The sequence below is a fragment of the Hipposideros armiger genome, unplaced genomic scaffold, assembly GCF_001890085.2.
Source record: "Hipposideros armiger isolate ML-2016 unplaced genomic scaffold, ASM189008v1 scaffold_273, whole genome shotgun sequence".
NCBI classification, from domain to species: domain Eukaryota; kingdom Metazoa; phylum Chordata; class Mammalia; order Chiroptera; family Hipposideridae; genus Hipposideros; species Hipposideros armiger.
Window position 1 is genome coordinate 1,739,607 of NW_017731623.1, and position 17,532 is coordinate 1,757,138.

The window sequence follows — 17,532 nt, forward strand, 5'->3', positions numbered from 1 at the left end:
TGTTTCACAGAAGGGAGGTTTGTCACCTTTTCTGAATCCCTCCACACCTCCCTGGATTCCATCTCCTCCAGGACCTTCTCCCATTAATTACACCCCACACACACACCCCAACCCTGTCACATCTGCCACTTTCTTTCTTCTTGCAATGTGATGCATCCTCCGCTCTAGAAGCAAAAACTGTTCTTTCAACCCCATTTCCCACTCTCTCCCTCCATTCAATGCCAAACTTACCAAAAGGGCAAGGCACGCTGGTTACCCAAGCCCTTCCCCCAGCTCCCTACATCCCGGCTTCCTGCCAGTCACCATGGTCCTCCTCCCAACGCAAGATCCAGGGCTGCACGCTGCTGCGCCTCTGTTCTCCAGGGAAGCAAGCCAATTTGCTGAAAGGCAATCGCTCCATTTCCTTGTTCCTCTTTACTATCTAAAGAGCTTGCAACAATGTTTAACAGAAAGGTTGGTTTTAACCACGATAGAAGCCTTTTGTAATTGTAATGGGCCAGCTTTCATTTTATCTTTTAGTGCATTTTGGGAATGTTCCATTTGTTTTTGCTTTGGCCCTTTGCAGCCTGCTGGCAGAGAAGGAAGAAAAGAGAAGGAAGCAGGAGAAGACGGTTCTCTGCCTTGGGGAGGACAGGGGAGAGCCAGCTGCTGATTCTAAGGTGGGGGTGGGGACGGCAACTGAGGCGCCTGGGTGGGGGGTCAAAGAGCAGACAAAGAGAGGACCTGTCAAGTTGGCTTTTAGCAAAGAAGTCCTTCAGAGAATCCTCACAGAGGAGAGACAAAAGTTGCAAAGTAGGGAGAGGTCCAAGGTAGTGGATTAGAAAAAAAAATTTTTTTAAGCTGTAAAGTGATTTTCAAGGTCAAAGAGGAAAAAACATGAATTATCCAAAACCAAACTAGAGGTGTTTAGAAAAATAAGTGTGCAGAAAGTGAATAAAGAGGCCAGAGATAAAGGTTAGAGGCAAGGCCTGGGCCAGGGCAGGGGTTCTCTAACGTGGCTTCCAGACCTGGGCACAGGGGCTGGGGGCTGAGATCCTTTCAGGGGACCCACGACATCAAAACTATCTTATAATAACATTAACACACAATGTGCCTTTTTCTCGTTGACCCGGGCACTAAAGACGCAAAAACAATGGTTAGAAAAACGGGCGATGCCTTCGCAGAAATCAAACCGGGGCCTCTGTAGCAGGAAGCTTTGGGTCTTGCTTCACCATCGCCGGGCGTTTGCAGGAAGAAAAAACGCCAGCGTCACTTAGAACGTCCTTGATGAAGCAGTAAAAATTAAAATTTTGTGAAATCTCAACCCTTGAGTGCACACCTCTTTAACATTCTGGGTGACACAATGGGAGGTACGCCTCAAGGACTCTGGCGGCTCCCCGAAGCCCAGCGGTCGTCTCAGGAAACACACTTGTGCAGCTATTTGAGTCATGACCTATCGAGCCCGTTTTTTCATGGAACGCCTTTTTTCCTTGAAAGAATGACAGCCAGGCAAACAATGGTCATTCAGACATGGCTGCTCCGCAGATACGCTCTCTCACGTGAGCCAAGGGAGCCTGTCACTTCAAGGGAAACAACCAATAGTTTCTGTTGTCAGGGTTAAAATCTGAGCTTTAAAAGCCTTAAAGGAAAAATGAGAGTTCGGGAAAACGTTTATCTTTCACTATGAGCTTGACAGACTCTAACAGTTAAAGAAGGCTTTTCTGATGAGATCGGTGGTGATATTCACCACAGATGTGATTTTTCTGTTATTGTACAGTGAGAGGTGTCAACTTTTGGAGGCTCTGTGTAACTCCAATACTTTCCAAGTGACCAACATATGATGTTAGAAAACCCATTCATGGGTAGAAGATCCAAAATGCAAAACAGGCCAATGGATTTTAATGTAACAGAGAGCACAAGGGCATTGATACAGTTTCAGATTCCACATTTATGAATCTGCCGCTTGTTGAGTTTTGGAGTATTTTCAAGAAAAATATCCACAATTATCTGAAAAGGCTATTAAAACACTTCTTTTTCCAACTGAATATCTCTGTGAGGCTGACTTTTCTTCCTGTACTTCAACCAAATAATACACTGCACTTGGTTGAATGTAAAAGCAAATCTAAAAATCTAGCTGCCTTCGTTTAAGCCAGATATTAAAGAGATTTGTAAAAATGAGAACAATGCCTCTCTTCTCACGAAGTTCTTTTTGTTTTTGGAAAATATAGTTACTTTTCATTAAAAAGGTGTCATTTTTGTTAACATGCAATGGGTTTATTAAATGAAATAATAAACACTTTTAATTCCTCCATTTTAATTTAATGTGATAAATATCAATAGATGGAGCCCAGTCAACAAAAGCTCTTTAGGGTTTTCAGTGATTTCTAAGCGTGCAAAGGAGTCCTGAGACCAAAAAGTCAGAAGATCCCTGGGCTCAGTGAAATCAAACAGTTCTGTATGTAAACGACAAACACTGCATCCAGTGGACAAATCTTCAAGTGAGTCTGTGGCTCAGCAGACAGAAAATGGGACCAAGCTCTAGATACCAAAGCAAAAGGATGGCTAGCAGGGAGCTAATTTCGACAGGAGGGTCGATGTCAGCCAATACCGTGATCAAAGCCAACTCTGCCTGCCATTAAGACACGTTAGTAACATGCCCAGAGCCCACTGGTGTTCTCTTCAGTATGGGGAACGCTAAGCTGGACTATCCCCTAATCCATGACAGATCATCACGAATCTGCCTAACACTCCACAGCTCAGGAGGATAATCTGCAAAGCCAGGCTGACTCTTAGAAGCTAAGAGGGTATCACAGAAGCAATGGGCAAATGTCATAATCAAACTACATAATCAAACTACTGCTCTATTCTCGTCAGACTTCTGGGAAACAGAGGAGTCTATTTGTCCTGTAAATTCAGATTTGGAGAATCTGAACACTGGGGAACATTCGAAAAGTTGGGGTTTTTTTCCTCCCTTCAAGATCTGAAAGAAGTCCCTAACTGCCCAACGTGGGCACTGGCTGGATATTTAATTAGAGGCCGAGGAGGTTGATAATGTTTCAGAGGAGATTTGGGCATCAGGTGAGGGTCAAGTTCAATGATTTCCGATGCCAGCGTTTTGACTTCCAACATCAGGAGAGCAGGGACCAAGGTGGTTTTCCTCGCCGTGTTTTGTTGGGGTCAGGCTCCATGCCTGACACATAGAGGTGCTCGCAGAAAACCGGATGAGGTCATGAAAACGTGCCGCAATAAATGAATATCCAAAGTGATATGTGGAACAAACCCCTTTTGTGTGTGAGCCATCCTGTGAATAATTTTCAGATCCCTGAAGAGGGCGCCCTTGGCGGGCAAAGCCACTGAGCTGCATATTCCCGAGGCTCACACTCAGTTCGCTGACTGAGAAATAGGACCAAAGGGTAAGTATTTTCTGGAGAGGAAAGACAAGGAAAGCAGGCCCACCAAGTTCCAAAGTGATGGTTTTCTTCTCTCAGGTATCAGAGTCTAGTTTCACTGAGAACGCCTTTGATGAAGCAGTAAAAATTACAATTTTATGAAATCTCAACCCTTGAGTGCACATCTTTGGAACACAGCCTTATTTCTGTGTTCTGAAAGTTATTAATTGAAATCTCAGAGTGACAGTTATCTGTCTCCAAAACAGACTTGTAAAATGAGTATCTCTCCTTTTTTTGTAAAGTCTAAGAATTGTAACGAATGTAGTTCAAAATCAGGCTGCAACGAACAGTTTCCAGAATTTATTTATCTTACAGCTGGAGGTGTGTAAGTCCTGGGATATAATGTACAGCATGGTCGCTATACTTAACAACACTGTATCATGTATTTGAAAGACGCTAAGAGAGTAGATCTGAAAAGTTCTCATCACAAGAAAACGAATTTTTAACTATGTGAGGTGATGGATGGTAACTAAACTTCTGTGGTGATCATTTCACAATCTATACCTATATCAATCATTATATCCTACACCTTAAACTCATGCAATGTTATATGTCAATTACATCTCAATAAAACTGGGGAAAGTAATAAAAAACAAACAAAAAACCCAGTTCCTGGGCTACATCTAAAAGGCTGCATATCACCAACATGGATTTCTTCTTTCCCTGACTTACTTATTTCATCTGTTCCTCAAAGTTTTTCTAGAACAAGAGCGTTTCAGAAGTCTTAATCCCCTAGTACAGGGGTCGGCAAACTTTTGAGACAGAAGAGCCACCAGGGGTCAGCAAACTGTGGCTCAGGAGCCGCAGGCTCTGAAGTAAAATTGAGAATGAAAATAAAACTACCATAGTTTCATCTGTAAAAATGTTAAAGGATATTATTCACATAATGGTGATTATGTAAAAATATATTTATGGCTCTAGAATAATTTTTAAACTGTTGTGAGGGACAGGATTGGCTCTTCCAGGGGTCGGCAAACTTTTGAGACGGAACGTACCCAAAGAGCTGCATGTGGCTCGCGAACTGCAGTTTGCCGACCCCTGCCCTCGTACAATTTTTGCCAAAGAAAACCATGGAATGGGGGCTGCAGAATATTCTAAGTTTCTTCGAAAGGTCCTGAGAACGTGACCTCTCCTGTCTCGGTCTGATGTTCATGGAATTTCCCAGTGTTACCGGCATCTCATCTCAGGCCCCACCCCCACCCACTGGGTCAGGATCTGCATTGTAACTAGATTCCCAAAGGAGTCGTGTGCATGTTGGAGCTGAGAGACCCGCTGCACCAAAACGCCATCAGGTCAAATAATTTGAGACGTTTTCTACCTGGTGCCTGGTTTTCCTCATAGGAAACAGTGAAATTACCTGAAGACACTATACAAGAAAAGAAAGCTGGCTACAGTGCTGACCATTTTACTAGATAATGAGGGAGGGGAGGAGAGAGACCAGGGGCAGTCTTACCCAGCAGGAGGAACCATGGAACAAAAGGTCCAGAAATCGCCCTTCACCCTTGTCCTCCCCCATCACAAATTAGCTCTTGGGCTTTGGGCATATAGCTTGAATCTCTCTTAGACCTCGTTTTCCTGGCCTTGGAAATAAATTAGGTACAGAGGTCTCTAAAGTCACCTTCCCCTCAAAATTCTATTGCCCTAGACATGTCACCAGTGACATAATCCTCTGGCGGGCCACCAAGCAACAATGCCACCGCAACTATCTATGAGCATGGGGAGATACATTTCAACCTTCTGGAAAATGCTGCTGCCAGATGGAAACATAAAGAAACATCTATCCTTTAGGACACAAATTTACAATATTTCTTTAAACCATTTATAGTGAATGACTCAAATATGTTGTCATATTTGGCAACGATATGCTCATTCTTTTGTTCTATCACACAAGAAACAGCAATGGTTTGGTTTTGTTTTTTTAAGTATATTAGTACCAAGAATTATAATTCAGGCACAAGTCAATGAAATTCTAGATGGACTTATATTACGCATTGGTCTGCACTTACTTTTAGGATCTCTGTGGTTATATGCGTCTAATAATTTGTTTTATTATTCATAAAAGTACTTTCTCAAAGGTCCACAAAGCAGATTCTGCAAAAGAAACCTCTGGGAGAGAGCACCCATCTTTTACTAACCAATACACGCATCTCGGACACCTGCTTTCAGGCACTACCTCCAAAACATCCGCTCCCAGGCTCAAAAGTTTGTAATGAGCATTGTCAATAAGCTACGGATTCAGTCAAGAGGAAGTTTCCTACCACCACCCCTAGAACAATTCCTTAGAATAAATTAGTCTCTGTAATGCCGCTAACCATGGTTCATCAAGTATTTCCCCATCCATGCTGCCGCGGAAACGCTGCCCTTCTCTTGGCTGTGTCTCATTACCTAGTTACAGGAGCAGTCCTCCATAGTGCGGGCAGAACCGTGGGGGCCTCCCCCCACCACACACTGAGCAGAGCTATGAAAAAGCGACTCCACATGCTGAGTGCCGGCTGCTGTCTCGATGTTAGAAGGATGCAGTAAAGGCCTTTCCTTTGATTCGTTGATGGGCTTCCTCAGCTACCCTCCCACCCTGTTTCCCTCTCATAACCCTCCCAGGTCACAGTCCCTTTTTTAAGGTCTCATGGGGGCCTTTATGTTCACACTAATGACAGTCGAAAAATTAGCTCTAAGAGAAGTGATGGATGAAAGAAGGTGACATTCACTCCTGCCTTCTGGCAAGTTGCTACTTCATGACCTGAAGAGGTGTCCGCCCGACAGTTTCACACCAACAGGAGGGTGGCATCAAAGATTCCATTGGCTCAAATTATTCTGACCTATTTCCTCTTGAAATGAGAGGAGAAGGATTGGCAACATTGCTTAAAGTGCTCCTGAGGGGTTACTACAGCATTCTGGGTCACACTGTCTGTGAGAAGGCCTTAGACCAGAGGCCATTTTCCGACTCATTACTTTATAAAACTAAATTCACCATGTCCTTCTCATATTTAGCAAACATTTAACTCAAATTACATATCTAACCCAAAACTCAGAGAACTGGTTTCCCAGCACATTTTTGTCCTTTTATTTATTTTGTTCATTCGGTTCATAGCCAGTTTTTGAGCATCTCGCACACTTTGGAAAGCACCCTGCTACTTGTTACAACAGACCCTAGCATCAAGGAACTCACCATCCAAGCCTCCCCTGGGAAGTGCCAGTGATCCCTCGTCTCAATTGGACGCGTCTCCGGGCTCCCAGAACACACCTGCAGGCCTCGCCCACGGGCCGCATCACACTGCACTCTCTCCTATGATTTACTGGTCCAGCATCCTGCCCTGCAACCTCCAGCTCCTTCTCTGACCAAATGTGTGTTCCCCAGAGCCTCAGGCAGGACCAAGCACATGACAGGCACTACCTCTGCAGTCAAATGAATACAAATAACAATGGATGTAAAGAAACATAAGCACAAATCAATAGCCAGGTGTCTCACAGGAAAAACAACATGCAATAGGGCTTGAGAGGGAAAAGTTTCCACTGGGGGATTAGGGACAGTTTCTGGGAGCAACAAGATTATTTTGAGCTGAGCCTGAAATATAGCTAGGAAGGCAGGCACGCAGGGCAGACGGTTGGGGAAGGGTGGGGTGGCAGCAAAGGATTCCAGATGGAGGGGACCACATGAGCAAGGCCACGGAGATCTGAGGGAGGAACTGGGGCTGCAGGGGTTGTGGGAGGAGCTGAGGCTGGAAGCTGGAAAGGGGCTCATGCAATCTGGCTTATGGCCTGCTCATCTCTGTGTGCTGGGAATGAGATCAGAAATAAACAAACCTCAGAAATGGGGATTTACTACGGGCCCTAACAAAGGGGAACATGCTTTTGAAAGAAAAGAGGGCCGGCCGAGTGGCACGATGGTTAAGAACTGGCTTGGGACACCAGAGGGCCGCGGTTCGGATCCCACATATGAGGGCCAGTGACACTGCCCTCCACAGCTAAGATGCTGAACAACAGCTCAACCTGGAGTTGGGCTGCCATGAGTCGCCAGTGACGGCATAGGCTGCAGCCCCTGTGGCAGTGGGTTGCCATGGGCTACTGTGTGTAGCCAGCAGCCAGCATGAGCGGCCAGCAGTCGCAGTGAGCGGCCGTCCAGAAGCCGGCAACTGATGCGCCTCGCCCGGGAAGAGCACAATGATGGTGCTAACTTGGGCCAGTGAAGCAACATCCTCCACAACTAGACTGAAGAACAAAACGACAGCAACTTGTCTGTTCCCATCCCCCAATTCCCCACCACTGTTCCCATCCCCCCAATTCCCCAATAAAAAAATCTTTAAAAAAAAAGAAAGAAAGAAAGAAAGAGAACAAAAAGATAGGTAGAGGTGTTCACACAGGCAGACAGGCTCTTTGCAGGATAGAGTATCCAACCTAGGACACATGGGCTGGAAAACAAGGACAGCAGGTGTTATGGGTATTATTGAGAGATGGACGAAGCAACTAGTTCGAGTCAGTGATTTACTTCCAACAAGCCAAGCCCAACCAGAAGACCTCGGCCGTAGGAGGACCAGGACTTCCTAGAGCTTGAGCCTCTGGCTTCCAAGAGCAGGGAAGGAGGTAACAGAAGGTCAGAAATCTTCAGGAGCCCAACATGCTCATGCTTTTCTCAGGTGCAGGCCCATGTCCGCAGACAGAATTAAGACACAGGCTCTAGATGGGACTAAGAATGGCTCCCAGCCATGATGCCTGCTCAGTTCTTTCCCAGAACAAAGTCTGAGTAGTCAGCTCTACAGCCAACCCAAATAGCCTAAGGGCGGTAGATTCCTAAGGCAAGAGCTAGAGAGACTTCTAAGGAACCTTCATAGAATGGAGGCCTGACCCATTTACCTATCAATATAAACCAGGGCTATATTAGAAAGCTTTGGGATATGTATTGAACCATTGTATCACTTATCAGCATTTACCTTTTTTCCATTCATTCCACATGACCTTGAAATTATTAACAATGAAATCCCTGAAGAAAAAGATGTTGTGTATTTGCTTTAGGGAATCAGCAAAAATGGGAAGATGACAGGCACTGCTCCTATGTCCAGAACAATGGTCCTCGGTCTACTTTTGCATCAGCATCGCCTGGCTGCCCAATGGTAGGCATCGTAAGCTGAGTGAGGGGCTGGAATGTGACTTTTTGTCAAGGGCCTCAGGCAAATCTTAGACAAACTAAATTTTAAAACTGTTCCTTTAATTTTGTGGGCAAGGTATGCAATTGAGTAGAAAGGGCGCAATAATGACTTGAAGAGAAAAATCTTCTGATGATTAATTTTATATGTCAACTTGCCTGGGCCACGGTGCCTAGATATCCAGCCAAACATTATTCTGGATGTTTCTGTAGGGGTGTTTCTGGCCGAGGTTTACATTGAAATCAGTGAACTTTGAGTAAAGCAGATTGCCCTGCATAATGAGGGTGGGCCTCATCTCATCCATTGAAGGCCTGTATAGAAGAAAAGGCTGACCTCCCCTGAGCAAGAAAGAATTCTCCCAGCAGACGGCCTTTGGACTTGCCTGCAACATCAGCAATCCCTGGTTCACCTTTGTGCTCGAATTGCAACTCTCCTGAGCCTTCAGCCCGCCAGCCTCCCCTCCATCAAATTGTGGACTCATGGAAACTCCACAATGAGTGGACCCACAAAGAGCCAATTCCTTAAAATAAATCTCCTTAAATATATATCTCCCATTGGTTCTTTTTTTCCGAAGAACCCTGACTCATACACATCTTTTGTTCTTGAGAGACAGGGTCCATGGAACTTAGTTGGATCTAAAGAAAGCTTAAAGCCCACACCAGCGAAGAGCCCTGGGTGACTCCCTGACACTCACCTTAAGATAACTAAGGAATCATCACATAGACAGGAGCCAACCCTTGTGACAAAGTTCAAAGAGCAGTAGTGGACAACAATGAAATTTTTTATAAGGCAAAAAAAAAAAACATGAGAATCAAGCCTCGTACCAAAATCAGTTTTTAAAAATAGAGAGCTCCTCGCAGTGCTATAGTAAACATTTGAAAAGCCCTTCCCAGGATCGTGCGATAACAAAGAACAGCGAGCTTAAGCGTTATCGCAAACCACCCGTCAGCTTGGAACTGTGAAATATCCTCTAGCCAAAGTACATCTGACAGAAAAGAAATGAGTTCCATTACCCAATGAGAGCAGTGGGGAAGTAACAGAATTGCTTTTATTTTGATGGATGATCTAATAAAATGATATAAAAATGATTAGAAACCATAAAATGAAACCACAATATAGTTCTTTTTGTTTTCTATTATGGAGTGGATTCTTAAATTGAGTGGAGGTTTGGACTAGGTAACTTCTAATTTTAGGAAAGGTTAAAAAAAAAGAAACAAACTTGATAATAAAAGTCTTTTATTGTTAGCAAACTACTCATAAATCATGACAACAATCATGAAAAGCCACGGAACTCTAATAGACACAAAAACAATGAACCACCTTTCTACTTGCACTCCCACCATCTTTTTGTGAACTGTAGGTAGGACTGGCTTCAGATGTTTCTCTCCAAGATAACAATGTGGTAGGTCTACAAATGGACAAGGTAATTTCAGCCTTAGAGTCACCAGGGGTAATTGCAATGGCTCGGATAAGACGACTGGACACAATTTTCTTAAAGTCACTGAAGGTAAACGGGGGCTTTACAGAATCAACAACAGTAGAGGCTCAATACTCTAGAAGCATCTTGCGTGGATCTGGGAGGTAGGGGCAGTGGAAGGAGGTGTCATCTCAGGGAGGGACACTCAGATCTCTTCAGAGGAGCCGGCGCACGTAATGAAGTTGTGTTTCCTCTGCCATGATCTGCTAAAAGGAGCATGGATTCCTCACTAAGGCCTGTGAGTCATTTTTCCATGGAACACAAAGCACGTTGGCAAGGTTTGCCAAGTTACCTGCCAGGTGCTAAATACTTCTACAGCCTTTTCAATGAGTCCATCTAAACCAGCAGGCAGAGCCTCTTAGCTAGAGCTTTCATGCAGATGATACCCATGTAAGAGCTGCATGGCCTCAGCAACGTGTGCGTTTGAAGATAATATGGTGACCACTTTATGGATGAAGCGGTTCCCCAGAAGGGTCACCCATTATAACGCCAAGCTCACAAGGACTCTTAACCCCTCTGTCAGTCCAAAATTCTGAGAAGAGCCCTCTGTCCCTCGTTGAAGACACTTCTCTTTCGCCGATATGATCTTTTTGCGGGCTGATCAGGCCTCAGAATTGTTCACCCGGAATAGTAAGAGAGTTTGGGGAAGACCGCTGTCTCCTCGCTGCAGTGTCACTGGGAAGGTCTGGCATTCTTCCACTCGTTCCTCGTCTTTTCTCAACTTATTGCACTCTGGTCTTGACTGTCACGGAAGAACACAGTATCCTTCTTTTTTTCCATAAAATAAACTGATAAATGAACCTTTCCTCAAGAGAGAGGAGAGATGGGTCCAAGTTGGCCGAGATAAAAGGAAGTGGGGTCCACGGAGCAAGCTCCGCTCAGTACAGAAAACCTCATGCATCACCTCCTGGCTTTACACCAGACACTCTCCTCTCTCCCAGGGGTTTTGTTTTGGCCTTGGTTTACATTTGTGTTCTTTTTCAAAGATTTAGCAGAAACTATTAGTCCCACTGCTTTCTTACATTCTGACCACATTCTGCCCCTACAAGGGATATCTTACAGAAAAGTGGTTTATTTAAGCGACTACAATATTCCCCCTAAAACATCAAAATCACGGGTTTCCCAAGGTGGCCCGAGCAGAGTTCCTTTTGTCAGCCCCATTCCTTCCACTTGCCCAAGTGCACTATTACTGAATATGCTGATGTTACCACAAGGAGGCATCACCAAAGAAAATTTACCAGGGCTACGCTTATAACTAGTCTAAAACAAATCAGGCTCTTTTTCTATTCAGAGACCCGTTTTCCCTTATAACACAAACTCCAACAGAAAATGTGTAGAACTGGGGAGAGGAAAATGGAGGAAAGAATGCTGGAGACAGAAATAGCAATGGTAAGAGGGACAGATGTGCCCTGGTGGGACAGGCCCCATTGCACGCGGTACAGTGTCCCTCGTCTGCTCAGATGGAGCCTGGAGTCCACCTGCCAGCATTTTAAGGGATGCCTATACTGACGGTGATTAGCCTCAGAGGCTGCTACGGTCCTTTGCTGGTCAGATCCTGGGCCCCGTCGCTAACCAGAAAGAGGAGGGGGAACAGTCCGCGGCCCCTGCTCTATGCCTCAGACCCCCGTGACCTGAGCTACTGAAGAAAGTGGGGAATAGGCTCAGGTCGTCCATAGCGCTGATAACGCTGGTCCACAAAAATCAAAAACTGACGTCAGCCTTCTCATCCCTGCCTCTTCTCGGTTCCTTCTCTTACTTTTACTTCTGTTACTGTTATCAGCGCCGGGGAAATGCAAAGTCTAAGGATGGAATTATGTAGTAACTGGGAAGTAAATGACCCAGTGCTTACCTTTTCGTTCTTCCATTTCTCTTGATTCTGCTACCAGATATGATGGCTGCTACTTCTCACAAAATCCCTACCTCGTCCCAAAGCAAAAAGGTCTAGCACAGCACAGGTTTATTATAATTACTTTAAAAATTATATGGAGATTTATGTATCTGTATGTTGCATACTAATACATAATTGAAACCAGAAATTTGGAGGGCTTTCTTTAATACATTTATGTAAATATATATACATATATTTTAAAGCTGCCCACTGTCCCCTTACCTCTGATGGCCTCGTGGTGCATCTTCCCTTTCCTGAACACTCCACGTCACTCGCGTAGCTCTCCCCCGGCACACAGGTGCTGGCCTTCACAACCAGAGTCAAGCGCAGAGCCACAATTGATTTAGTAACCGAATCATTCACAAAACCTAAAGGAAAACAGGACACATGGGAAATGTCAAGTTGAGTGTTACCAGTGTTCTTTTCACAAGACCTCTAGAGTGAGCTCACACAGCATTCGAGTCTGGCCAACAAAACAAGCAGCAGTCAGTCAGGCAAAGGAACGAAGCACACGCGGTGGCCATTCGAGCCTCAGGCCTGTAAGACATGAGAGACACCTAAGGCCCAGGAAAAGGGGCGCCAGGCACGTCCGTCACCACCTTAGATCCTTCTGCTTCGTTCCCACCCTTGCCCTCTGGGGGCACCTTTGTCTCTCGACTCCATCCTTTCTCTACCATCTTAGAATTCAGCTTCTCTGATTTGAACCCACTTCTCCCAGGAAGCCACCTGGCTGCACCTCCCAGCTCTTCTTCCTCTGGCTCCCTGGCGTCGTCACAAGCACTAAATGTCCCCGAGGCCGCACCCCATCGCCAGCCTGCCTGAGCAGCTCTCAGGGCTTTCACAGGCTGGCGTGCAACGCGGGGCCACATTCTGTGTTGGGTTTATCAGGGAATACCTTACTTGATCACTGATCAGACTGTACAGTATCTAAGTTATACAGTTTTAACCATCGAATAAAACAGGACCAATCACAGTTGAATACTGATCTCCATATCCGTGATGTGTCATATTTAGCACTGAATGATCTTTATGTCTAGTGCAACATTTGTACATAGTAGACAGCAATAAATATGGAATAAATAGCCTCCAACTGGAATGAAGACATAAATACTGTATTTTGCATCAGTGATATAATTGTTTCACAAAGAATGTGTCTCTTTTTCTAATAAGAAAACTCCTGTGTTCACGTGTTATTTTTCATTTTAAAATGACACCTTGTAATTAACACTTCCATCACCCAGGAGAAAGACTCCTGCATTACCCATAAAAAGTGCTCAAGACAAGGTGGTGAAAGTAACCGTAGACAGCCATGCCTCTCTGAGCCCCCGTTTCCTCATGTGTTAAGTAAGAATAATACCCCCAAAATAGGGTGACCACTGAATTTATCATGAAAACTGGGACTCTTTTCAGATCAAAAACGGGGTGCTTTCCATGACTGCAACCGGACAGAGGCATAAGATGAGGCTGTCTCAGGCAATGAGACGCAGGCTCCCCCTCGCTCTGCATATCCTGAGACCAGGACTCTGCAAAGCGCAGCGTCCCACATCAGTGCCAGAGAGCACTGACAGGCAGAAGGAAGGTTCAAAACAGCAGCAAACGATTCAGTTCAGTTCACCAGCATCAAGGTCATGATGGGAAATGAATGCAAGTCGGAGTGGAACGGAGGCATGTCCCAACGTCCAGTTTTCAATTAGGAGACCAACGTCTCCTGGCGTCTGGGCCAAGGCAGATGCTGCTGGTCTGACATGCGGTGGTATTTTATATCCACAAGGCTAGTCGCTTTCTTCCTAGAATTTCCTATTGAAATCTTTATGGTACATTGGCTTTAGGACCATAGGGAAAGGACAGTTTCGGTGCCTCCTTTGCAGAGCCGTCTAGTTCCTCCATCATGGTTCCCCACTACGGAGACACCTCCCAGCTCCTCCCAGCCGCCTTCCGACACCCTGCTCCCTCCAACCCTGTAAATGTTTCCACAACACCCCCACTGTCTGGGATCCTCCTCTTTCTCCCATCTCATAGCTCAGATCTCACCTTATCCATGAGCTTTGCCTCATATCCGGGCCCCCTCTGAGCTCTAGCCATGTCCATCTGTGCTCCAATGTATGCTATCATGTACACGTCCCCGATTACTTTATGCCCTGGATGGTTTCTGGTCATACCACCTCTACTGAAGCTTCCTTGAAGGCCAGGATAAGTCTTAAGAGAGTGGCAAGTAGGAAGTTAGCATACAGGTACATATATGCCCCAAAGAGCAACAGCAATTCCCGAAGAGAAGTTTCCAGAACATCTCATCATCCAGAGTGCCCACTTTGAAGAATGACAGTTATTTGAATGCATAAGTTCCAGCTCACTAAGGAAAAAATTGCTTATCGACTTGTGATTAGCCTTGACAGAGAACTAAAGCCTGATACAAGGTTGGGACGCTGCCAGAGCTCTTGTTCCAAAAGACATTTTTACACACAAAACCATAGAGGGAAATCAGATATCAGTCATTATAAAGGTGTTTTTCATACCCTTGATTTGTTCTCTTTCACATCAAATTACTAAAAACCTATATCATTTGTCTACTTACTAAGCATTTAGATGGCATAATGCTTTGTAATTGTGTAGAAAAGGCCTCCCTCCAAAGGTTATTTTGAAAATTCTGTTCCATTATTAAATTTACTTAGTTGGTAGAAATTCAAAAGAATGAGCAGTTAAAATATTTACGGTATAGTTTTCTAGATAATTTGCTTCCATTTCCTCAATGACCATTTATTGAGCTCATATCTACAAACCAGGCACTGTATCAGATGCTAAGGTTACAAAAATGAGTCCCACCAAACCCACAGTTGAGAGCAGGGGTCCTTAGCTCATTCTAAAACCAGAAGCCTCATAATTTTGCAGAGGCTTTTTCCAAGTACATATTTCCAGGCTCCAACACAAGTTATCCAGAATCAATAGTCTGAGATGGGCCCCTGGCAAGGCATGTTTTGAAAAAGACTCCCTAAGTAATTCTGACATGTGCTTGCTTCCAGTTAAGAACTGCTGGTCTGGTAGAAAAACTAATCTAAGTCACAAAAGTAATTTTGTTATTAAGGTAACAGTCACATTGAATTAGAGGCATCTATGTGCACCTCAGAAAGCACATTTCATGTACCTATTTTTGAAAGCCCTGGCAACTGTGCTATTTGGACAACATTTATATTCCTCCCCCATCACAGGTCTCAGAAGTTGTTGGACACAACTTTGAAAAAGGCTTCTATATTAGCTTTATTTACTTAATAAGACTGTGAGTATTTTGGCCCTAAAATCCACTACTGGAGAAATCAATCTTTGCAACAGTGTGTCACACATTACCGCGCACTTCCTAATTATGTCATCTAATCCCCCAAAGAAAGTCAACAGGATAAGCATGTTATTTTCAGCAAAATACGGTTACCTGATGAGAACAGTCCTTCCAGGTCAGGGTATACTTTCAGTAAGTTGTTTGCACCTCCCTTTGATCATGCCTAAGTGAAAATGCTTCCAGTTCCTCATAATGAAAGGCAATAGAGTCCAATTTGACTCCCCTCAACCTGCAGCTGGGGAAAGGCCAAGTAGCCCTCAGGAAACCCCATGTGCCAAGAGGAAGGGGGATGTGCCCTTTACAAAGGGGCCGGAGGAGGACTTCGAAATGAAATAGAATTCCTTAAGCAACAAAGAAGTTCTTTGGGGCTTTATAGGTGGTCATTTGAGAGCTGTTGAAAAGCCAGTGTGATTTCCTTGACACAGTACTCACACCGATGGATACTTCTAACACACTTAGAAGACACGCAGAACAAATGGTCACGATTTTGCTCTTCCTTGATGGTACAAAATCAGTATATACAACATCATTCCTGATACACACCTGAATAGAAAAGCTGGTTCTCATATTTAGAATTCTAACATTCACTGGCCAACTGATCCACTGGAGACAAAAACTAGCCACGCTGGGTTGAGGAGGACGCTGTGGTTCTGTTTACAGAGATGTTTCAGAGTGGGCTTTTGTCAACATCTGCATTTCCTATGGTCTTTTCAAAACCCAAAGAACTGATATCACATTGGAGGCTATGAAGTTACTCCAACTTAAAGCTAACTGACATTAAAAGCAAGAAGGAGAAACAGAAAGAGGGGGTTTATAAAAGAAAGGAGAGAAAGAAGGAAGGAGGGACTCGGTGGGGAAAAGAAAAACCAAATCATAGGATAAAAACTGCATGAGACAGAAGAAAATGAAAACACTGATACAGAAAAACAAGTAAAGCAGAACTGGGGAAAAGAAAACGGAGGTCCACTAAAAGTTTCAGGGGTTCTCACACCTTTTGTGACAAAAGGACATTTCATCGTCTTCTCATTTTCAGGACCTTTTACTCCTCATTCGAACTACAACAAATGTAAAATTAGAGTTCTTGGAAATTTTTCATGAATAAGCGATTGTTTAAATCATAATTGTGTACAGTCCAAGTCTAGGATTCTGATTATGAGGCTGAAATACTGAGTCACTCTAAATGGACAGCTCATGCATTCCGAGTAAATTGGTGCTGTGGGGTGGGATGGGAGCAGTATAGAGATGGAGGGATTGTTGAGCTCATTCATTCAACTTTAAGCAAGTGTTTACTGAGCTCCAAGTAGGACAGCGGTTCTCAACCTGTGGGTCGCGACCCCTTTGGGGGTCGAACGACCCTTTCACAGGGGTCGCCTAAGACCATCAGAAAACAAAAAGATATTTACATTACGATTCATAACAGTAGCAAAATTACAGTTATAGAGTAGCAACGAAAATAATTTTATGGTTGGGGGTCACCACAACATGACTGTATTAAGGGGTCGCAGCATCGGGAAGGTTGAGAACCGCTGAAGTAGGTGGTAGCTTAGGTTAAGACCTGACGGCTGAGAAAGAGCCAGTGAAATAGCTGAGGAGGTCACTGTGTCAGGTGGAAGTGGTCACTGTGTCAGGTAGAGGTGGTCAGTGTGTCAGATGGAGGAGGTCAGTGTGTCAGGTGGAGGAGGTCAGTGTGTCAGGTGGAGGAGGTCACTGTGTCAGGTGGAGGAGCTCAGTGTGTCAGGTGGAGGAGGTCACTGTGTCAGGTAGAGGTGGTCAGTGTGTCAGATGGAGGAGGTCAGTGTGTCAGATGGAGGAGGTCAGTGTGTCAGGTGGGGGAGGTCAGTGTGTCAGGTGGAGGAGGTCACTGTGTCAGGTAGAGGAGGAGGTCACTGTGTCAGGTGGAAGTGGTCAGTGTGTCAGGTGGAGGAGCTCAGTGTGTCAGGTGGAGGAGGTCACTTTGTCAATGGCCAGCACCTTGATGAGGACAGATAGGCAGGAAGGGCCCGATCACAGGGGGTCTGATGAATCCTGGATTCCATGCCAAGTGCAATGTTAATCCACTGAAGAGTCTGAAGCAGAATAGTAACACATGACTTATGCTTTTTCAAAGATCATATTTGGCAGGAAGAACCAAGAAGACTTGTGTAGGGTGTGAGAGAAAGGAAGAAATCACATATAAGTAGTGTAAGCCACTTTGTGGGCATGGCAGTGGGCAAGTGCATTGTGATTTCCACTGTGAACGTATTTAATTTGAGGCACTGATGAGACCCCCAAAT

At 44.7% G+C, this 17,532-nt stretch overlaps 1 protein-coding gene across 1 annotated transcript in view; it reads right to left on the reverse strand.

Moving 5' to 3' along the window:
* Positions 1–17,532, reverse strand: part of DNER (delta/notch like EGF repeat containing) — a 293,762-nt gene that overhangs the window by 130,969 nt on the left and 145,261 nt on the right. Inside the window, exon 5 of the mRNA XM_019657048.1 lies at positions 12,154–12,299. Within this exon, the coding sequence (XP_019512593.1) occupies positions 12,154–12,299 (146 nt within the window). The remainder of the gene's footprint in view (positions 1–12,153; positions 12,300–17,532) is intronic.